The sequence below is a fragment of the Oncorhynchus keta genome, chromosome 18 (assembly GCF_023373465.1).
Source record: "Oncorhynchus keta strain PuntledgeMale-10-30-2019 chromosome 18, Oket_V2, whole genome shotgun sequence".
Lineage (NCBI taxonomy): Eukaryota > Metazoa > Chordata > Actinopteri > Salmoniformes > Salmonidae > Oncorhynchus > Oncorhynchus keta.
The window spans coordinates 5668381-5688010 of record NC_068438.1 but is presented as its reverse complement, the minus strand read 5'-3'; the positions used below and the strand labels follow the sequence as shown (position 1 = coordinate 5688010).

General features: G+C 43.7%; 2 protein-coding genes across 12 annotated transcripts; both read right to left on the bottom strand.

Annotated features, from left to right (window-relative positions):
* Positions 1 to 2217: 2217 nt before the first annotated feature.
* LOC118396811 (uncharacterized protein C19orf47 homolog) lies at positions 2218 to 9734 on the bottom strand. 9 transcript variants are annotated; one of them, XM_052467228.1, is made up of 8 exons: positions 9623 to 9734; positions 8306 to 8393; positions 6243 to 6357; positions 5311 to 5437; positions 4971 to 5096; positions 4631 to 4777; positions 4283 to 4356; positions 2218 to 4180 (listed from the first exon to the last, which is right to left on the bottom strand). In XM_052467228.1, exons 1-8 carry the CDS (start codon positions 9639 to 9641, stop codon positions 3653 to 3655), a joined length of 1224 nt encoding a protein of 407 aa, XP_052323188.1. In that variant the 5' UTR covers positions 9642 to 9734; the 3' UTR covers positions 2218 to 3652. The 9 variants fall into 9 exon arrangements, with proteins under 9 accessions (XP_052323188.1, XP_052323191.1, XP_052323186.1 ...); XM_052467231.1 differs by having other exon boundaries at positions 5311 to 5392; positions 9623 to 9732; XM_052467226.1 differs by lacking the exon at positions 9623 to 9734 and adding an exon at positions 8581 to 9348.
* Positions 9735 to 12227: 2493 nt separating this feature from the next.
* On the bottom strand, positions 12228 to 18916 carry LOC118397111 (protein FosB-like). 3 transcript variants are annotated; one of them, XM_035791591.2, is made up of 6 exons: positions 18302 to 18910; positions 17903 to 18081; positions 16055 to 16405; positions 15755 to 15862; positions 15078 to 15374; positions 12228 to 14056 (listed from the first exon to the last, which is right to left on the bottom strand). In XM_035791591.2, exons 1-6 carry the CDS (start codon positions 18363 to 18365, stop codon positions 14003 to 14005), a joined length of 1053 nt encoding a protein of 350 aa, XP_035647484.1. In that variant the 5' UTR covers positions 18366 to 18910; the 3' UTR covers positions 12228 to 14002. The 3 variants fall into 3 exon arrangements, with proteins under 3 accessions (XP_035647484.1, XP_035647483.1, XP_035647482.1); XM_035791590.2 differs by having other exon boundaries at positions 12228 to 15374; positions 16085 to 16405; positions 18302 to 18916; XM_035791589.2 differs by having other exon boundaries at positions 12228 to 15374; positions 18302 to 18909.
* Positions 18917 to 19630: the final 714 nt, after the last annotated feature.

The following is a 19630-nucleotide window of genomic DNA, read 5'->3' as shown; positions in this document are numbered from 1 at the left end:
TGCAAAAATGGTTTCTGTACATCATCTAGTCCAGTCGGTTTGAGTTATCATTCCACTTCTTGTCATGATCACATGACACAGAGTACAGAGAGTTTCAAGTTCCTTGGTGTCCACATCACCAACAAACTATCATTGTCCAAACACACGAAGACGACAATGCCTTTTCCCCCTTAGGAGACCGAACAAATGTATAGTGAGACTGTTCTCTCTGTCCCCCCACTCGCTGTTTATTATCTATGCATAGTCACTTTACCCCTACCTACATGTACAAATGACCTCAGCTAACCTGTACCCCCACACATTGACTCGGTACTGGTATATCCTGTATATAATCTCGTTATTTTTATTTTGTGTCACATTTTAGAATTTTTTAAAACTTTAGTTTATTTAGTAAATATTTTCTTAACCAAACGATGTAGTTCGAGAAATAGAGCTAAGGGCTTGTAAGTAAACACTTGTTGTATTCGGGGCATGTTAAAAATGTAATTTGATGTGATTGGATTTGAAGGAGTGGAAATTTAGCTAAACAGGTTCTGGATTTCAGGCTAGGTGGCTGCTACACAGTGGTGTAAAGTACTTAAGTAAAAATACTTTAAAGTACTAAAGTCGTTTTTTTGGGGTATATGTAATTTACTTTACTATTTATAGTTTTCAATACTTTTACTTCACTATATTCCTAAAGAAAATAATGTACTTTTTACTCCATACATTTTCTCTGACACCCAAAAGTACTCCTTATATTTTGGATGCTTAAGCAGGACAGGAAAATGGTTCTATTCACGCATACCAAATACTTTTAGACTTTTACTCAAGTACCATTTTACTGGGTGACTCACTTTTACCTGAGTCATTTTCAACTAAGGTACCTTGACTTTTACTCAAGCATGACAACTGGGTACCTTTCCCACCACTGATACTACAAATCAGAGGTGAAAGCAGTGAAGTGAAGGTCGATGAGAGTTCTCGCTCTTCCATGTATTATGTCTGTCTGAAACAGTGAGTGGGAGAATACTGGACAGGCTGTCACATTGCACCATCCCTCCCATCTGTCTGTCACTGTCAAAGCCTGGTTAGTGGTACCAGCTGTGCTCCTGCCTGTGTTTGTCGATGCAGCGCATTTGTGTGTGAGGGGGAGGCTAAGACACCCATCTCCAGGGAGGTAACACTGACAAGATGGAGAGCTCCCTGACTCAACCCCTAACACACAACACTCCCAGACAAACACACACCACTCCTTCAGACAAACACACAACACTCCCAGACAAACACACACCACTCCTTCAGACAAACACACAACACTCCAAGACAAACACACACCACTCCTTCAGACAAACACACAACACTCCCAGACAAACACACACCACTCCTTCAAACACACAACTCTCCCAGACAAACACACATCACTCCTTCAGACAAACAACACTCCTTCAGACAAACACACAACTCTCCCAGACAAACACACCACTCCTTCAGACAAACACACACCACTCCTTCAGACAAACACACACCACTCCTTCAGACAAACACACACCACTCCTTCAGACAAACACACACCACTCCCAGACAAACACACACCACTCCTTCAGACAAACACACAACACTCCCAGACAAACACACACCACTCCTTCAAACACACAACTCTCCCAGACAAACACACACCACTCCTTCAGACAAACACACAACACTCTCAGACAAACACACAACACTCCCAGACAAACACACAACACTCCCAAACAAACACGCAACACTCCCAAACACACAACTCTCCCAGACAAACACACACCACTCCTTCAGACAAACACACAACTCTCCCAGACAAACACACAACACTCTCAGACAAACACGCAACACTCCCAAACAAACACGCAACACTCCCAAACAAACACGCAACACTCCCAAACACACACCACTCCCAGACAAACACACACCACTCCCAGACAAACACACACCACTCCCAGACAAACACACACCACTCCCAGACAAACACACAACACTCCCAGACATATTATTGAACTCCTCGATAAATTATCAGCTTTTCTTCCACCGAGAAGCCAAATATTGACTCTGGTCTCACACCTGCATTTTCAATGATAGGGTATCTCATTAAAAGAGAAAGGTCCAAAGTTCAAGAGCACGCTTGTAGGACTGAAATCCTGGGGGGCGGGACGGCTGGAGTAGCTAGCTCAAAGACGGAATGAAAATAAATCAGGCAAGACCTTTTCCGACATTTTCTTGTTTATCTTCAAGATCACTTTCACAGGCAGGGTGCCTTGTTCCATTACATCTTAAAAACAATAAAACCTTGGGTGTTTTTTTTTTTGTCATGATTTTCAAAATATATATATATATATACAGTGTAGCAAAGTTCCAGTGTGATGTTTAATAAAAAATAAATAAAAGACAATCGAGTTGGGTGAACACCTGCTAAGTATTGCATCGATATCAAGGGGACATTACATATCAGTTCCTATACCATGCTGAATTATGACAAACCAGGGGCTTATAGAGGAAAGCACATTACACATTTAGATAGAAAGGGTATGGTGCAGAACTAACATGCTTCTCTTGTTAGTCAACTAAAGCATCATGTGAGCTCTATACGTTTACATTTCTACGTACTGAATAAGCCCCGGACTCACAGCAAAATCTACTTCCAGGTCAAGGGTGGGTAACTTCCTCTTCCGTGAACAGACAACTCAGAATCTCTTGGCTTTCAAGCAGATGGCTGTACACAAACCAGAGGATCAATGTGGCGGTGGAGCCTTCAAAAAAGGTAGGCATCATCAAGCAATATGCATTTACGCATTTCTACAGATACAGTTCATATAAAATGAGGTGATGAGATGCTCTTGCTCGTGGGTTGAGAGGTTCATTGATGTGCTGTTTGCCAGTTGCTGCTGTCCAGTCCAGGGCCAGAGTTACAGCATTAAAGTCTTCGCAGTGGACTGTACTTCTCCTGTACCAGGTCATCACGGCCCAAGTGAGGTGAGTGCTTACGTGATATGGGGAATAACGTTACATCGTGCATTCCAACAATCCATTGTGTCACTTAGCCAGCTTCACTAGAAGCAGCTCTCCGTAAAAGCCTACAATACAGACCTGTTTTGTGCTAACATTCCACCCCTCACATAACAAACATACCATGACAAGGAGTGGAACGTTAGCACAAACAGGTCTCTGTTGGTACCCTGGTTAGCTCTTTATGTGATGTTATCAACATGTCACAATAACTAGCCTTCCGGGGGGGTGTAACGGATGGCATCCCCAACTGGAGGCAAATGAGGTCAAGAGGCCAGTGTTGGTTCCATGCCACAACAATAGTATAAAACAATACAACTAAAAGCTGGAGATGGGTACAGAAGGTTTAATCTCCTTGTTTGGCAGAGGAACAGCAGCGTGGAGAAAATGTGTCTAACCTAAAAATGTAGTTAGCTCGGATGGGTCAAATTTATGCCTATAGAAACTAAACTTACCTTTCAAAACCTGATGAAACATCCAAAATGTTCATTCACCCAGGCCGATTGCAGTGGTCGTCTCAAACCTCTGAGGTTGGATATTATAACACAATGCTTTTCATGACTCCAACGCATAAGGGGAATAATACCAAATAATAAAAAGGTACGGTTTAAGTCTAGACATGACCTGATATGTGTTAGGTCCTCCTGCTGCCAAGTCTCTTAAAGACATTGACTGACCCTACGTCCATCTGAGCCCCAAAACTCTCTCCTCCTCCAGCCCTGGTGCTGCTGCTGACTTTGGGGCTAGCCAGGGCCAGGCCTGGCCGGGCCTTATTTCTGGTGCTGGTCACCCGGCTATCCTGGGTGTCGGCAGGTGGTGGGGAGGCAGGGGGCTTGCCCAGTCTCTGAAGCACGCTGAGCTTGGCAGTGGGGAGGCCATCGGGGGAGGAAGAGGACGAGGAGGAGGGAGAATCAGTGGGGGGGAGTTTGAATTTCCCTCCCAGGCGGCGGAGGGTGGTGGGGGCCAGCTTGGGGGCCACAGGCTCTTTCTTCTGGGAGGGTGGGAGTCGCTTGAGGACACCAGCGTACTGTAGGACCGAACCCTCTCCGTCACTATCATCCTCCTCCTCCTCTTCCACTCCGTCAACATCAACCCTTCCTGCCGTTCCCTGCTCCTCCTCCGCTCCGTCTGCTCGGCCCAGACGACTGAACACACCCGTGGCCTGGAGAGAGACGGGCCATGAGAGCAGAGAGGCCATGCCCTGACTAACAATCAACGTCAGTCACACAGACACACATGTAATGTGTCAAAAGTGAGGGCTCACCTTGCTGCTGCCCGTGGTGGTATCTGCCTTGGACTCGGCTCCCAGTCGCTCAAACACAGACATCCGCTTGCTCCCTTTTTCATAGGTAAGAGAAACAGAGTTAAAAAGATAAATATACTGTCAAACACAGAAATTGAAAGAGTGGGATGGTGTGTGTGTGTGTGTGTGTGGGTGGGGGGGGGGGTTCTAGTGAGGGATAGGGGTCATCTTTATCATGGTAAGAGATAAAGACATTCCAAGACCCATTTCCTTTAGATGCGTCAGACCATAATGTTAGTGGGATGAGCATTAAAGGGCGTTGAATGATTAGTTTCCTTGGTTCACCGTGGCCAGAAGGTGAGGCCCTACCTTTCGTGGCCTGCTGGGCCAGGATTCGGGCGGTGCGTGCCGTGGTGCCTTTGGGCATGTTGATGATGTACTTGCCTTCCATCTCTGCAGTCACGCGACGACGCTTCACCGGCAGACCGTTCCCCTCGTCAGCAGGCCGGCTCAGCACTGGGAAAAAGAGAGATAGGATGGCGAGAGAGAGGTGGAGGAAAGAGGTAGAGAAGAAAAATAATGAGATATTGTGGGATGGAGGCAGAGAGAGTCAAGTGTGACATCTATGCTAAGGAGATTTTGCCTCCAGCTACGGCAGATAGAGTGAGAAGGCCAGTCCACACAGAGGGTGGAAAAGGGGGGTAGCTACCTGCTTTGCCACCTTTGGCCTGTTTGTTGGACACTGTCACAGAGATTGCCCGGTTGTCAGGGTGATGGGCTGGTGTGTTTGGCGGTGAGTCGCGGCTCAAGGCGTTGGCAATCATACGTGTGGCGGCTGCAGAGAAACAGGAGGATTAGAAACATATGGTGAGGATTCTGGCACAGAATGGCTCCCATGCATTACCCTCTTGGGTGACGCTACTCATTGGCGGTGGAAGGGGCGACTTATCGTCCTACACTGTTAAGCACATTGAGAAAGGTGATACATAAAAGGCAAATCACTGGTATGAAATTCATAACGGTTCATTGTGTTGAACCAAAATACTCACGGGTGTTGGCAGTTCTTCGGAGTTCGGTCTGAACACTGGACTGTCCTGAGGTTATGGCCTGTGTGGCCATTTTGCACATGTCCTGGAGAAGGGAAGGGGAGGTGGGAGAGAGGCAGTATTGGAGTAACTGCTGTCAGAACAGCATTAAAAACAGCAAGTCTTCTGGCAAAGCACCATATCTCTATCGCATGACTTGTAGTGCTGCATTGGAGGAAGTGCTCCCAACATGTGCCCGAAAAGCTCTTTAAATTGTATTTATTTATTTCACCTTTATTTAACCAGGTAGGCAAGTTGAGAACAAGTTCTCATTTACAATTGTGACCTGGCCAAGATAAAGCAAAGCAGTTCGACACATACAACAATACAGAGTAACACATGGAGTAAAACAAACATACAGTCAATAATAGTAGAAAAATAAGTCTATATACGATGTGAGCAGAGGAGGTGAGATAAGGGAGGTAAAGGAAAAAAAAGGCTGTGGTGGCGAAGTAAATACAATATAGCAAGTAAGACACTGGAATGGTAGATTTGCAGGAGACAAATGTGCAAAGTAGAGATAGAAATAATGGGGTGCAAAGGAGCAAAATAAATATATAAATACAGTAGGGGAAGAGGTAGTTGTTTGGGCTAAATTATAGATTGGCAATGTACAGGTGCAGTAATCTGTGAGCTGCTCTGACAGCTGGTGCTTAAAGCTAGTGAGGGAGATAAGTGTTTCCAGTTTGAGATTTTTGTAGTTCCTTCCAGTCATTGGCAGCAGAGAACTGGAAGGAGAGGCAGCCAAAGGAAGAATTGGTTTTGAGGGTGAAATGAATGATGCAACAGGTCAGTGATTGTATCTTTCCGGCCATCATTTCTCTAGACCGGTGGTCTACCATCCTGTCGATCACGATAGACTGGTCGAACATGATCTACACAAGCCGTCTCCTTACCTGTCGGTAGACCTGTTTGGCGTGTTTGAGGATGGCAATAATGTCACCGATGACAGTGATGCCCAGGTCCATCATGATCTCCTTACTGAGGTCCATCAGCATGTTCTTCTGGACCCTGCAGAGAGGGTGAGAGAGAAGGAGGTGGGATTGCGAGAGAAAATAGATATTTAATTCCTACTAATAGAAGAATGGACGAGAATTTACGACTTCGATACCAAATTGTTTACATTTACATTTTAGTCATTTAGCAGACACTTATCCAGTACATACTTTTTCCAGGGATGCAAACTGGTGAGTGCCCAAAAAGGTGACACTTTCTTTTTGCACCGAAACATGCAAAAACATAAATTAAATACAAAAATAAAATAAAAACTCTCCTAGTGGGGAAATGCAGGTTTTAACAAAAGCAAACAACAAAGAATATGATCTACATCAGCGGTTCCCAACCACCGGCCCCACGCACGGAAAGGATAATTAATTATAATGTATATATATTTTTTTTTAAATCTGTCAAATAAAATAATAATTATATACAATTAGAGGCTATTTGTGCAGTAATTACATTGAACTTGGCGCAGTCTGTTGGTCCTTTTCTCACCACTCTAATATCTGTCACGCCCACAACAGTTTACCGATTCTGAACTTGAGTAACGCGAGCGCACATCGCCGTCTGCCTGAGCTGTGTTGCTCACCAACTACGTTAGTTGACGTGAATAAAAACAAGCAAACGTCGAGATCTTCAGAAGGGCTAAGGAAGATAAAAGGCCCAACGACGATGTCGATAAAGCAGAGACAGCAGAGCCCGAGACAGCAAAAAAAAAAGCCTCATTCAATAGAAAAATATGATGTCCTACATAAAATATGGCTTTATTTGCGACAGGTGACTCGCAGTCCCCTGTGCGTAGTATGTGGATATAGGCTATCCAGGGGGAGATCGCCTGCCAGTGTTTGAGTTACGAGAGCCGCTGCAGAGAATTCTTTCAGGAAATAAAGTCACCACTGGCAGCACATTTCAACGACGAGGAATGGGCCGCAAAACTCGCTTACCCGTGCGACACATTTAACCTGCGCAACGAACTCAATCTGTCACTTCCGGGGGAGAATGACAACTGTCTTTAAGTTGGCAGATAATGTGGCTGCATTCAAAGCCAAACTGTAACTGTGGGGAAGGCGAGTGGACAGGGGCATATTTGACATGTTCCAAAAATTAGCGGGGATTTTGGGAGACAGACTGGGCCGTCTTTCTCCCAGCTGGTGCGCGATCCCCTAGCTTCGCTGTCAATGGAGTTCGAGCGTTACTTCCCAACCACCAAAAGACCCACGAAGTGCGAAGGAATGGATCCGTGACCCATTTGTGAATGTACCAGGTGAACCGTCAATGTCTTGTGCAGGAAGAATATCAACTCCTTGAGGTTGCAAATGACGGTGGCCTTAAAAGTATGTTTGAGAGAACTTCATCTCTGCCGACCTTCTGGATTTACAATCAAAGCTGAATATCCTGACATCGACAAAAGCATTGAAAACGTTGATTCCATTTCCAACATCCTATCTCTGTGAAGCGGGGTTTTCCGCAATGACGGCAACAAAAAACTAATTACGGAGTCGACTGGACATAAGGAACAAGGGTGTCACTGTCTCCCATCACCCCTAGATGGGACCGTATTGTTGCCGGGAAACAAGCTCCGGGCTCCCACTGATTCAGCGACATGGTGAGTTGGCATAATTTCAGCCAGAGTACACCTGGCATACCCCTTTTTATCCACTGTATTGAAAGAGGGAAAGTGTGTGGTGTTTTTCACAGCTATTGGCATAAGCCAGGCCCAGCTCCAGCTACACTTGATCCCTGAATCTACTTGTTTAAAACATTGCCTCATTTTCACCTAATTCTGAAAATTAACCACATATTGTAGAGGGAAAACATTCGTTCAGATAGTTCTTTAGCTAGTTAACATTTCACACAGATTGCCAGGGTCCATTAAGCAACTAACGAGTTATAACTTGAAGGAACGGCAAGGAGTCATATACCAGTTAATACTATCGCGAGTGAAGACAGCCTTAATTACCTGTTGTCCACAAAAGACACAGCATAGTTGACAGCCAGACCAGCAGGTATCCCAGCATCTTTGAAGAACTGGATCCACTCCGAGGTGGCTGAAAAGACAGAGGGAGGAGCGTTAAAACCCGCTCAAGTAGCTGATTAAAAACAAACACCTTGACTTGAATTGCTTTAGTGTTTAATATAGCTCTTAAAAGATACTTGTACAAAAGTGATGATCTTAAAACCTATTTTGACAAACCTATTTTTCACTGGCAATACTAAAAACCATAACTTACTGACCTTCAAAGTTAAAATTCAAAGCCATCTGATTTGGCTATATCCATATAGTAGTGAGCTCCAATGGAACATTCCAAGTGGAAACCCTGGTGACAGGACAGCGTGCTGAAGTCAGACAGTTCGACCAGCCAGCTAGGTGTTATTTATAAAATCCATGATGGATCGCCTTGTGGTGACAGCGAAATTCCACTGGGGTTCATAGACACATTTGATATTGCCAGTGTTTCCACCAGAACGATAATGTTGCCGTCAAAAGCGGATCAGTGAGGTGTAAAGGACTTCATTTTACAGTATCAGGCAAAACAACATAGTTTAATTAAACTGAGTGGTCTCTGGTTAGCTAACTAGAGGGAGAAAACAGGCAGCTAAAGTCAGTCCCAACATGAGCTAAAGGGCCTTGGTTGCAGTGAGTGGGCTACTCGTCGCGAACATATAACATTAGATAACTTGCTAACTAAACTAATTAACCAACCGTTCTGTCTAGGATTCATTTCACGATGGCCTGCACGAAACGTATGATAATGAAACTAGGCGACCTTTCGGTAAAGTTAGTTGTTAGACTAGTGATCTACCTCTCCTCCATCACGCTAATGTTAGAACGATACATGTGTAGTTGTGGACTAGCTAACTAGCTACTAGTTGACTTGCTCGCTAGCCATTTTAACAGTAGCTAACGTTCATGTGAATGAAAATGTGAGCTAGATTGACTTCAACTTCGTACCTATCAGTCAACTCGGTGGTGCCAATGATAAACTACTCATCAGTCCCACTTGTTTGTGGCAAAAAAAGTTAACCACAAACAAGAATGACGCACGAGCAATTTTGAATAGCTAACGTTATCTAGCTAGCTAAATGGCTAACGTTAGCTACTACATTCTAGTCGGCACTTGAGACCTAGACACTATGCTAGCTAGACACAGACAGTGTAGTTTCTCTACATTCCGAATATCCTCCATCACTATTCTAAGAATAATTGATAACAATTAAATATTTGAGTCTTTTTAAGCGATCTTCTACATTATCTGGGCCCTTTTATATCACTCACCTGTTGTTACGGACGCCATGTTTACTGAAGAACAGCTGCATCCAGGAGACAGCTTCGATCGTGACGTAATTTCCGTTACGTTTCTGAAGTGGAATATTTTCACCACCAGAGTGCAGTGTATGCCTTCAATCTACTGCCATAAATTGTCGTTCATTTTTTGGAGACATTTCAGTGACGTTAGATTTTCTGATAGAGGTGAGGAATGGGGCCACACCGGTGGAGTCTGATAGGAGGAACTTTAGGACGGGCTCATTTTAAGGGCTGGAATGGAATAAATGGAACCGTAACAAACAGATCAAACATGTGGAAACCACGTTTGACTCTGTTCCATCTATACCATTCAAGCCTCTACAATTAGCCCATCCTCCTATAGCTCCTCCCACCAGCCTCCCCTGGGACACACACACACACACACACACACACACACACACACACACAACAAATAACCTTAACAATATGTTGCTGTTTATTGAATGCCATTTTCGACAATAAAGATTTGGACCGTAATATAAACAGTTACGGAGGGGATCGTTCACTCAGCTTTCACAGTCTATCAACAACAACGATGAGTAAAGCCCCCCCCCCCCCTCAAGTAAAATAAGAGAGAATGGAGGAAAGGAGTTAGAATGGGGTGGATATAGAGAGAGAAAGGGAGAGCGAGAGAAAGAAATATGACCATAACTGACTGTCATAACATCTGGTCCATTTGAAAAAGATCGACAGTACTGTATAATATAATCAGAGGTTAAATTGATTCATTCAGAAACAGAAGCAACTATTGAGTATTACATTTCATCAATTATTATACTTATTTTATGCATTGGACAAGGACAAGTGTGTAGTTATCAAAGCACCATCATTAGATCGATCAGTTGAGTAAAAGTGTTTGTACCACTGATGCAGCACCCTCTCAATATCCTCCAATAAAACCCATTTAGTTTAGGGCCTCAGCTGTTACAAATAGTCTCAATGTCGAGTATAAATTTCTGAGTCCATTTTCATTGGTCACTGCTGATCACAACAATGCAACCGTTGCTTCACAGAAAAAGACAAACATATATTTTTTTTATTTTTCTAGAGAAGGCATTCGAGGAAAAGACGAAGGTTCTATTGAAGGAAATAACAGAAATAAGACATCAAATGAAAATGCTAAGAAATGGAGTGTTTTGAAATATTTCTTTAAGATTCATATATTTATAATCAAGGTCCACCCCTCAACCTCCACTCAATTAGGTCAAGACCTCTTGGCCCAAACATAGATACAGGGCTATGTGAATGAAAGCTCGCGGTTACAGTTTATAACAGGGGCTGAAAATCACAGCAATACATGGTCACACTGGACACATAGCGTAGCAGAAAGAGAGTGCCAGAAGACTTCTGGCACTGCGTAAATGAAGTTCTTCAGATGATTTGCTACATGTCTACCTCCGACGATATGACTGCATCTCAGAGTATCCATTTCAGTACATAACATCGTATGTTTGCAACCCATGGGGAAAACAAATTGTTTGTTGTTCACAAAAATGGTCAAAGACCTCTTGTCTGTTCCAGTCAGTCTTATATCATGTATTTGTATGAAGGCAGGTTCACTGATGCGACAAAGTTACTGAGTTTATGTCATCGTTTCTACATGTGTCCATGGCCCATCTCTACTTGGATTGTAAGGAGAGGAACGTCCAAAATGACTTAATCCTCTCAGTTCTCTCCCTCAATCCGCCTCTCTCTATGTCTCTTGTCTTTACCTTTCGGTCTCTCTCTGCCTCTGTCTGTAGGCCTCCAGTGACGGTGTGAATAAACAAATCACACGAGGGAGGTGGTGTGAAGGCAGTATTGGCCACCAGCCTGGACACTGCAGAAAATGCCATTTCCGGAGATGAGAGAAGGGTAGAAGAGAACGTTCTCTGAGAGAATGCACGGTTGTGATTCAAGAAATCAATGCGACACCTGTTTAGGGTGTGAAATAAGAAGAATATCGTCGGCATGAATATTCAAAACATGCTCTCGTTCAGTGAAAGAACCACGGCATTGTTGTTTTTGTCCAACTCTGGAGACTCTGTGAGCGCTGTTGATGGAATAGGACCCATGGACCTCATCACTGATAAGACTTGTTGTAAGTGAACCTGCCAGAAAGCTCGCGGTACTGTTTATAAGTTCATCCGATGTACTACTACAGGTAGCGGCACAAAACCGTTCCGTACACGTGCCATCTATCAGCATAAAACCCCTTTCACACATCATCAACAATGCCATGGTAGGTTTATGGAAGGAAATGAAAAGGCTATGACGTTCGTCATTCAAAAAGGGCATACGAGGCCTGTCCCTTGTCTTACCAGTTGAAGCCTGGCACGTCAATTTTGGAGGGGCCCTCTTTTGAATTCAACAACTAAGACTTTAGCCCGTCTAATGATAAGCCAAACATATTTTTTTTCCCTCTATCACACCTCCATTGATATTTCAACAATAACTACTATTGAGGTGAATATTTTAAAGAGAGCAACTCTCGTAAAAGCTCTCCAAAAATGTCTGTCGATTTGAATCGCATGATAACTACTTTATTGAACAAGAATGCACACTAGACTCTTAACAGACTTCTCAACAAAAAACATTAAATTAAAAAATGATTTGCATCATTAATACTTTAATATGTATTTTGACATTCAATTCATATTAGTTTCCTCATTTTGGGTCCAAAGGGGACTAAGTGGTGACATTAAGCTTTGGTGGTGTAGGCATTGGGACTGACAGGCAAATGTGAAAGCAAAAAGGCAATAGTACCACCTCAATAATCTCATCATACTGACGAGCCGCAGTACATGCAGTATCACGTGTTAGATATAGTTATCATGAATAATGTGCTTTATATATAAAACATATGAGCACAGGCAGTGATAATGTGCGTCATATTGAGGGAATGGTTAAGTACGGTCATTTATTATAATTGTTTGTTCTTTTAGAAAAATATCAATTTTAAAACCAGCCTCAACAACCACCTCTGTTTCTTCATTGACAAAAATATCCCATTTTTATATTTTCAAACATTCATACTTTACAATCATTGTACATACACTTCAATATACATATCTTCTGTATGTATATGCGTATGCTTTTAAGTATACTTTTGACACATATAACATTTTATGATAGTGCACATGCCTCTGAAGTTGCCAAACATAATATTTAAAAAATCTAATAACAACACAATGCAATAATAATAGTAACATTAAGGGGGAAACCACCCCTGAAAGGGGAAACCACCCCTGAAAGAACAAAAATATCCGGCATCGGCAACACAGGTAAGAGCGGAGGACAAAACCAAACATTTTTTTTTTTTATACATAAAACATAACAAATGTCACTTGAAAAGGAACAAATTCACAGGCAAATGAAGAACACATACTCACAAACACCCCCTCCTCTCGTCTCCTCTGTGTGTCCGGCCTCTGTATTGTGCTCTAACATCGTGTCAACCTCAATCAAAAGAAAGAAAGAAAGAAGCGGGCCGAGTGGCTCAGAGTGGGATACACTCACAATAAATGCACCTCCCACTAGGAGAGGAAGCGAGGCCGCTCATCCCAATGTTCAGAGGTTGGTTGAATATTCCTTTTAAAAGTATCTTTAAAAATAAAATAAAAATATAATGGTTCACATCTGATACCAATAAACTCATGTCTGACAAAAAGCTCTTTACCAAAAGGACATGCCTTTTCTCTATGTTTTTTTTCTTCTTTTCATCATGACATTTTCTCTGTCAAAGGTAAGACTTAAAAACGACAACAGAGAATACTTGGTGATAAAGGAGGGGGGAAGAACATTGTACACAATAGTATCAGTAACGAATGAAGGACAATTCAGATGCTTGAAAGCGACGGTATGAGTATTTGTGTGGGCCCAGGGTGAAGAGACTTTGCAGTATGGCAGCGGTACTATGCCAGTAAGAGGTAACCCATCCACACAGTTGGCAAGAGCTGGATTTTTTTTGGGGGGGGGGGTTTTAAAATTGAATTTAGGTTTAAGAGTACAGGGGGCTCATCCTTTGTCTTTGCCAAAGTTTCAGATCTCCCTCTAGACCTCTACCTCGGCTAAAGCCTCTTCTCTCACTCTCCTGCCGTCCTCATCTCACCAGCGCAACACAAGTCTCATTTCATCTCCATAGTTGCAACATCTAACAATGGCTCAGGAGAAGAATGAAAAGGGTGACAACCCTTTTGCATTTGTGTCCATCCTATTTTGTGTCTTTTCAATGTGTTTTTTGGTTTTGTTTTGTTGCTTTGTTTTTTTTTTAAAGCTCTACTTTGAGCGAAACATTCCAGGGCTCCTCAGTGGGGGGTGCGTCCGTGTCCATGTGGGGGGACGAGGGGGACGTGTGAGGTGGGCCGGCGCTCAGTCAAGGTCCCAGGGTCTGGAAGGGCTCTGCGTGCTCTCAGGGTTCGAAGACTTCAGAGAGAGAGAGAGACAGAGAGGAGAGAAACAAAGATGGAGAGATGGACGAAGAGTAGACGGCAGGATAAAAAGAGAGAGAGCCAAATAGCTGGAGGCTGTGACGCCCTCCCCTTTCCAAGTCACAACTAACGACGAAGAAGCAAGAGGAACCGAGAGGATGAGGAAGGCAGGAGGGGAGAGCAAGAGCTCAGCAGTCTGGCCTCACAAAAGAAGACCCAAACCTAAGTCCTTCTTCCCTATTTCCGCTTGCACAAATACATTCAGCATGAAGAGGAGGGGTGAAGAAGATGAGAGCAGGAGCAGTGAGAGAGGAATGACCGACAGAGGGAACGACGGGGAGGACAAGTGTGCCTGTTGGATCGCAGGTGAGCATGTTTTCTATTTCCTGTGTGCACTGTACGTGCACGTCACAAGACGTTGAAAGATTCATTGTGAATTAACCTGGGTATGATGTCGGAGAATGTTTTCACAGATCGACTGACAACTCAGAGCCCAGAGTTTTGGACTCAATTTGAATTCACTTTAAATACTTGATGAGTTATATTTAGTTTCCTCATGAGGACAATGGTGTGCACTAAATGCTATGTGGTCAAACTTTGCTTGATGTCATGTTTACTCGGTCTGAATGTGTGCGATTTTTGATTGGCTCATTATATAATGTATGTTCATCCATGTTGTTGACTTCGTCTACCATGAGCAACTGTTTTTTGCCGTGTATAAGTGATTGGCGTAGGGGCGCGCGTGCGTGGTGTGTGTCTCTGTCGGTCAGTCAGAGCGCGAGCAGCGAGGGCGAGTTCAGGGAACCAGAGGACTGCTCGCTGCTGCTGTTTCTCTGGTTAGCGCTGACCCCGCAGGCTCCCTCTGGGTAGCTGAACACAAATGAAGATGTGTATGAAGGGTTGTAGCTGCCAGCGGCCGCGCCATCATGGTGACCACCACCCCCACCGTCGGCCACCAGGCACGGCCCACCCGGCGCAGGCTCGCTTGAGCCATAGAAAGAACTAGAAAACGCTACCTCCTGCATCATCCCCGGCTGCTGCTGATGCTGCGAAGTAGAAGGCTGCGAGGTGTAGGCGGGAGGCAGGTAGAAAGTGTCCTCCACAGTCAAGCCCACGATGGAGACGGGGGCCTGTTGGGGCAGTAGGGGCTGATGCTGGAGCTGTGTGGAGCCTGAGGCCTGCTGCTCCTGGTAGGGGATCTTGCAGCTGGGTTCGTGAGCCACCAGGACAAACTCCAGGCGCTCCTTCTCCTTCTGCAGCTCAGAGATCTCAGCCTCCAGCTCAGACTTCTCCTCCTCCAGGATGTCGGTCTCCTGTGGAGGGAAGGAGGACAGGCGAGAGATAGGATTCAAAAAGCTGTATAGTCTAACCCTCTATGTCTATGGAGATGGATGCATGGCTATCTTTCTAGATATAGATAGGCCTACATGTTTCCTCCTTGGAATAGATAGCATAGCCTATGCTAGGACTGGTAAATTAGACTATAACAACTGTAGGCACAATAGACTTTCACAAGCACTATAATCATCTTTGCTCACTTCAACTTCTGTTAATAACCAGCCACTTAAATAACATTGTGTTCCTATTACTCACATACACAGTCATTACCATAAGCCTAGTAATGTAGCGTAACACACTGTATATAATTATTACCATAAGTCATTTTGACAGTAAGAACCCCAGCCAAGCTCACCCCTTGCAGTCGGTCAGTGAGTTCACGCCGGCGGTTTCGGCATTTGGCGGCTGCCAGCTTGTTCCTCTCGCGCCGAACACGCCTCTTCTCCTGCTCCTCTGGAGTCAACTGGAGGAAAAGAATAAGGAGAGATTAAAACAAAACCCAACCTTGGTCTTTGCCTCTATCTCGCTAGCTTAGAATAACAGATATCTCATCAGATACAGTATCGTTAAAAAAAATGTGGTGAATGTGTTAACTCTTGCTGTCTACCCATTCTACATATAAAGATTGACACACAGGGCATACACACACACTTACAAACACACCAACATCTCCATCGTCACTCACAGACTCGTCTCGTACACGGCGACTACGAGTCCTAGACTGGCGGATGGGGCCCGGGGCTGAGCCTTGCCCCGGGGTATCAGAGCCTGCGGGAGTAAAACCTGAGCCAGAGGAATAACTGAGCCCTGGCAGATCATAAGGGTCTACCAGGGACACAGACTGGGTCCCACTTTGGCCAGAGGCCTGGGACGAGATGAGAGTAGGCTGCACCATCCACTGCAGGTCCTGGCTGCTAGTGATGGCTGTGACTGTGGGCACAAAGGAGCCTGGCATATCCACTCCTCCACTGCCTACCCCGTCCCCGCCTCCAGCAGACACACAATCCTGGAACACACAGAGATGGAGGGGTTAGGCCTGAACACAGACAGAGAAATGTGATGCTGCTATACAATGCAATGACAACAAAGTGTCTTGCTCTTTAAACATTGCTTTGTGAACGACTTAGATGTTGATTTCCTTGAACATAAGAGGGTAGATATCACAGCAGAAGATCGCATTGCCTTGATGTCCATAAGACACACCCTTTAGGGCACAGTTTGACGCACCCATTCTAATTGCAAGTCATCTATAAACAAACGTTGAATAAAATTCCACCATTGCAAACAGTTACCGTGTGGATAAGAAGCTGACTGGTATAATGCATTATGATACTGTTATAAATGCATTGTATGTCCCCCTTATAATGTCTTATTATGATCTCATTATGATCCTAACTTAATAACAACAATCCATTTAAATGTGTTAAAATGTAACACATGTATAACCCTTATAATAACATCATGAAGGCTCATTACAAGCTTACAATAAGTAATAAAGCTTATCAGGAAATGTCACTCTTATGGAGTGAGAGTTGGAGTCTCCCAAAATCCCAGCAGAACAACGTTATAAATAGATCACTGCAATAATAGATTTAGGTGCCCAAATCTATCCTTGGCTCTCTGCTTTAATTAGAACTGAGACGAGCAGTGATGCTGTAGTAAACTCGGAATGCATTAATATTCATATCAAAGCGTGTAAGGCAAGGGGGCATGCAGCTTTGAGGAGACCGCCTAAACCAATCAACTCGCTCAAAAAAACTCCCCCCTCCTCCTTCCTCCTCCCCCGGCGTTCCCTTAGCAACGCAACGTAACACTCCAAAATAGAACGCTTTTACGTCACAGCAAGCCCTGAACTGGGAGCGTGGAGAGAAGCGAGCAAAGGCGGAGTATTTTTGTGCATACGTAGGAGAGTGCCAAAACGATGTCATCCGTTGCGCGGGGCCCTGTAAACCAACCACCAAAAAGACAGTACACGTTGCTAGTAGCATTGGCAAAGCCTGAGTCCGAGATCATGCCGGCCGGCAGCCTTTATTTCAATCAAGTTCAAGTCCCTGTAATTTTCCAGGACATTAGCAGCATATCTTTAGCATTGTTGATGCGACGTGAAAGGGAAATGTTCTTGCCTTTCCCTATCATAGAACCTATGTAATAACAAGCTTATAATAATGATGATACTCAGGTTGATAAATCCAAACTCTGCATGGTTGAACTACAATGCGACAAGGTATAACTGCACCAGCATTTGCAAATGCTACTGAACTGTAAAGCGTCATATGAAATAAATCATTCGAAACTCAACCCATATTCCTGGAATACAGCCCACGGCACCATCATCATAAAAAACATACATCAGACTTCATGCATTGTTATATAAACATCTGTCAAATGAAATGTTGCCTCAATATTATAATGATAAACTTTCGGAAAGTGGGCGGAAAGGACACATAAGCTCCCTTTCTCGAATCATTGCTCAAAGTAAAGACATTGGACTTATTGGACCTACCTGTGAGGCACTGGCCGGCGGGCTCCCGAAGGAGTCCACGGAGGAAAGGTACTGAGACTCAATAGACGGGGACGAACTTCCACGGGAGATGGTATCAAAGTCACCGGGGAACCCTTGGAACATTACCCCGGAGGAGCCGAGTGAAAAACCTATAGTTGCCGGAATGAGTGTGACGTCACCTGCGGTTCGAGCGCACACACATGGGCAAGGGGAGAGAGGGGAGACAGCTGTCAGTTTGCTGTCATTGAAATGCAATCTCATGTATCTAAGATAGGGTCAACAGTAAACATGTAGAACTGGAAACCTTGCTTTACGTGTAGCCTACATGTATATCGGAAATAACGTAATAAGAACCGTGTTGCTGCATTATCTAACATTCATGTTAAGAAAGTATTTTACCGTTAATGAGTTCCTTATTCTGCTCCGGTAAGATGCTCTTGGTCTCTTTCCAAAAAAGTTGCATGAAGAAGAAAATCCAGTTCGCTGCAATGGAAACAGTCCTTACGTTCCGGATTTTAAAAACTCATTGATCCAATTCAGAGTCCGCTAAAATATGTCCTTTGTCCGTTTTTCCAATGTGCAATTATAGATCCATGTAAAAGTCCACTATGGATAAACTGATCAGCGATATAGAGTCTCGGCCCACAGAAGCGAGTCTTGTCTTATGAATGAATCCATGGAGTACGAGCGAAGCATTGTAAAGGACACGAAGTCCCGCCTCGGAGTTCCGCTGACGTACGTGCCCATTTATGGGGTTATGTTTTTGTTTGGTATCCTTGGTAATGACGTTTAGCTAGGGATTCCCTCTCCCACAGAAACGGTACAGCAGACGAGAATAGAAAATGTTACGAACACAGCCACGAAATATTTCTAACCAGTAAACATTTTCGGATAGTAAATTTAATGAAACAACATGTTTTAGTGTGTACGTAGCCAAATGATGTATTGTAAAAGCAGATGAAATGATCATCCAAATGCACTTGTTCTTAGTATTTTGGAGGTGTCTGCTCATGGAGACTAATAATTATTTTCTACTCAGTAAAAAAGCCCAAATATTGTAGAGTTAAGCTCCAGATCAGGTAAAACTTTGAGGGCTAGTTTGGCCCATTGCCTAATGAATATATTATTATTATATTATTAATATTCAATGTAATATGTTCATGAATAAGACAGGCAAGATTATTAATGTACAGACTGTCTGCCTCGTATATATATATATATATTATTCATCTTTGCATAGGCCTAAAGAGATAAATAAATATATAACTGAATATAGATCTTGCATGTAGGTAAGCAGATATATAGCCTAGTATATACTGTAGGCTATAGCCTAGTGACAATGAAATGGGATATTACTGAAATTACTTCTAAAGGTACATCAATGAACGTGCTGGCACTATTCAAGTAGGCGTATTTAGACCGGTTGGCCATTATAAACATATACACATTCCATTGTCGATTTCTTACGCAATTGTGTTGGTTTGACATCGCTCACACGAGGAAGGAAACCCACCAGGCAAAGAGAGGAAATCCTCTCGGATAAACTTTCTCACAGACACGCCCTCGGGAGTTCCCTTTCTTGAAGAGGCCGTGGAATCCCTCGTTCTAGAACAGGATCATCTGCTGCTGGGATTTCGACAGGTTTTTCACACTGGCATGTTTGAACGCATACATTTATTGTTCTTTGTCGTTGCATCAAATATCATCAATAGGAGTTTATGAGCTGGT

Bases quoted from the DNA above. Each gene is read 5' to 3' on its own strand.
- LOC118397111 (XM_035791589.2), bottom strand. From the start codon at position 18,365: ATGCAACTTTTTTGGAAAGAGACCAAGAGCATCTTACCGGAGCAGAAT. The intron at 18,082-18,301 runs GTAAAATACTTT...CTCGAACCGCAG, and splicing joins GAATAAGGAACTCATTAACG to GTGACGTCACACTCATTCCG. The intron at 15,863-16,054 runs GTAAGTGTGTGT...CTTTTCCTCCAG, and splicing joins ATGGAGATGTTGGTGTGTTT to TTGACTCCAGAGGAGCAGGA.
- LOC118396811 (XM_052467226.1), bottom strand. From the start codon at position 8,605: ATGGCTTTGAATTTTAACTTTGAAG. The intron at 6,358-8,305 runs GTAATTAAGGCT...CCCTCTCTGCAG, and splicing joins GTGTCTTTTGTGGACAACAG to GGTCCAGAAGAACATGCTGA. The intron at 4,181-4,282 runs GTGAGCCCTCAC...GTCTCTCTCCAG, and splicing joins CCACCACGGGCAGCAGCAAG to GCCACGGGTGTGTTCAGTCG.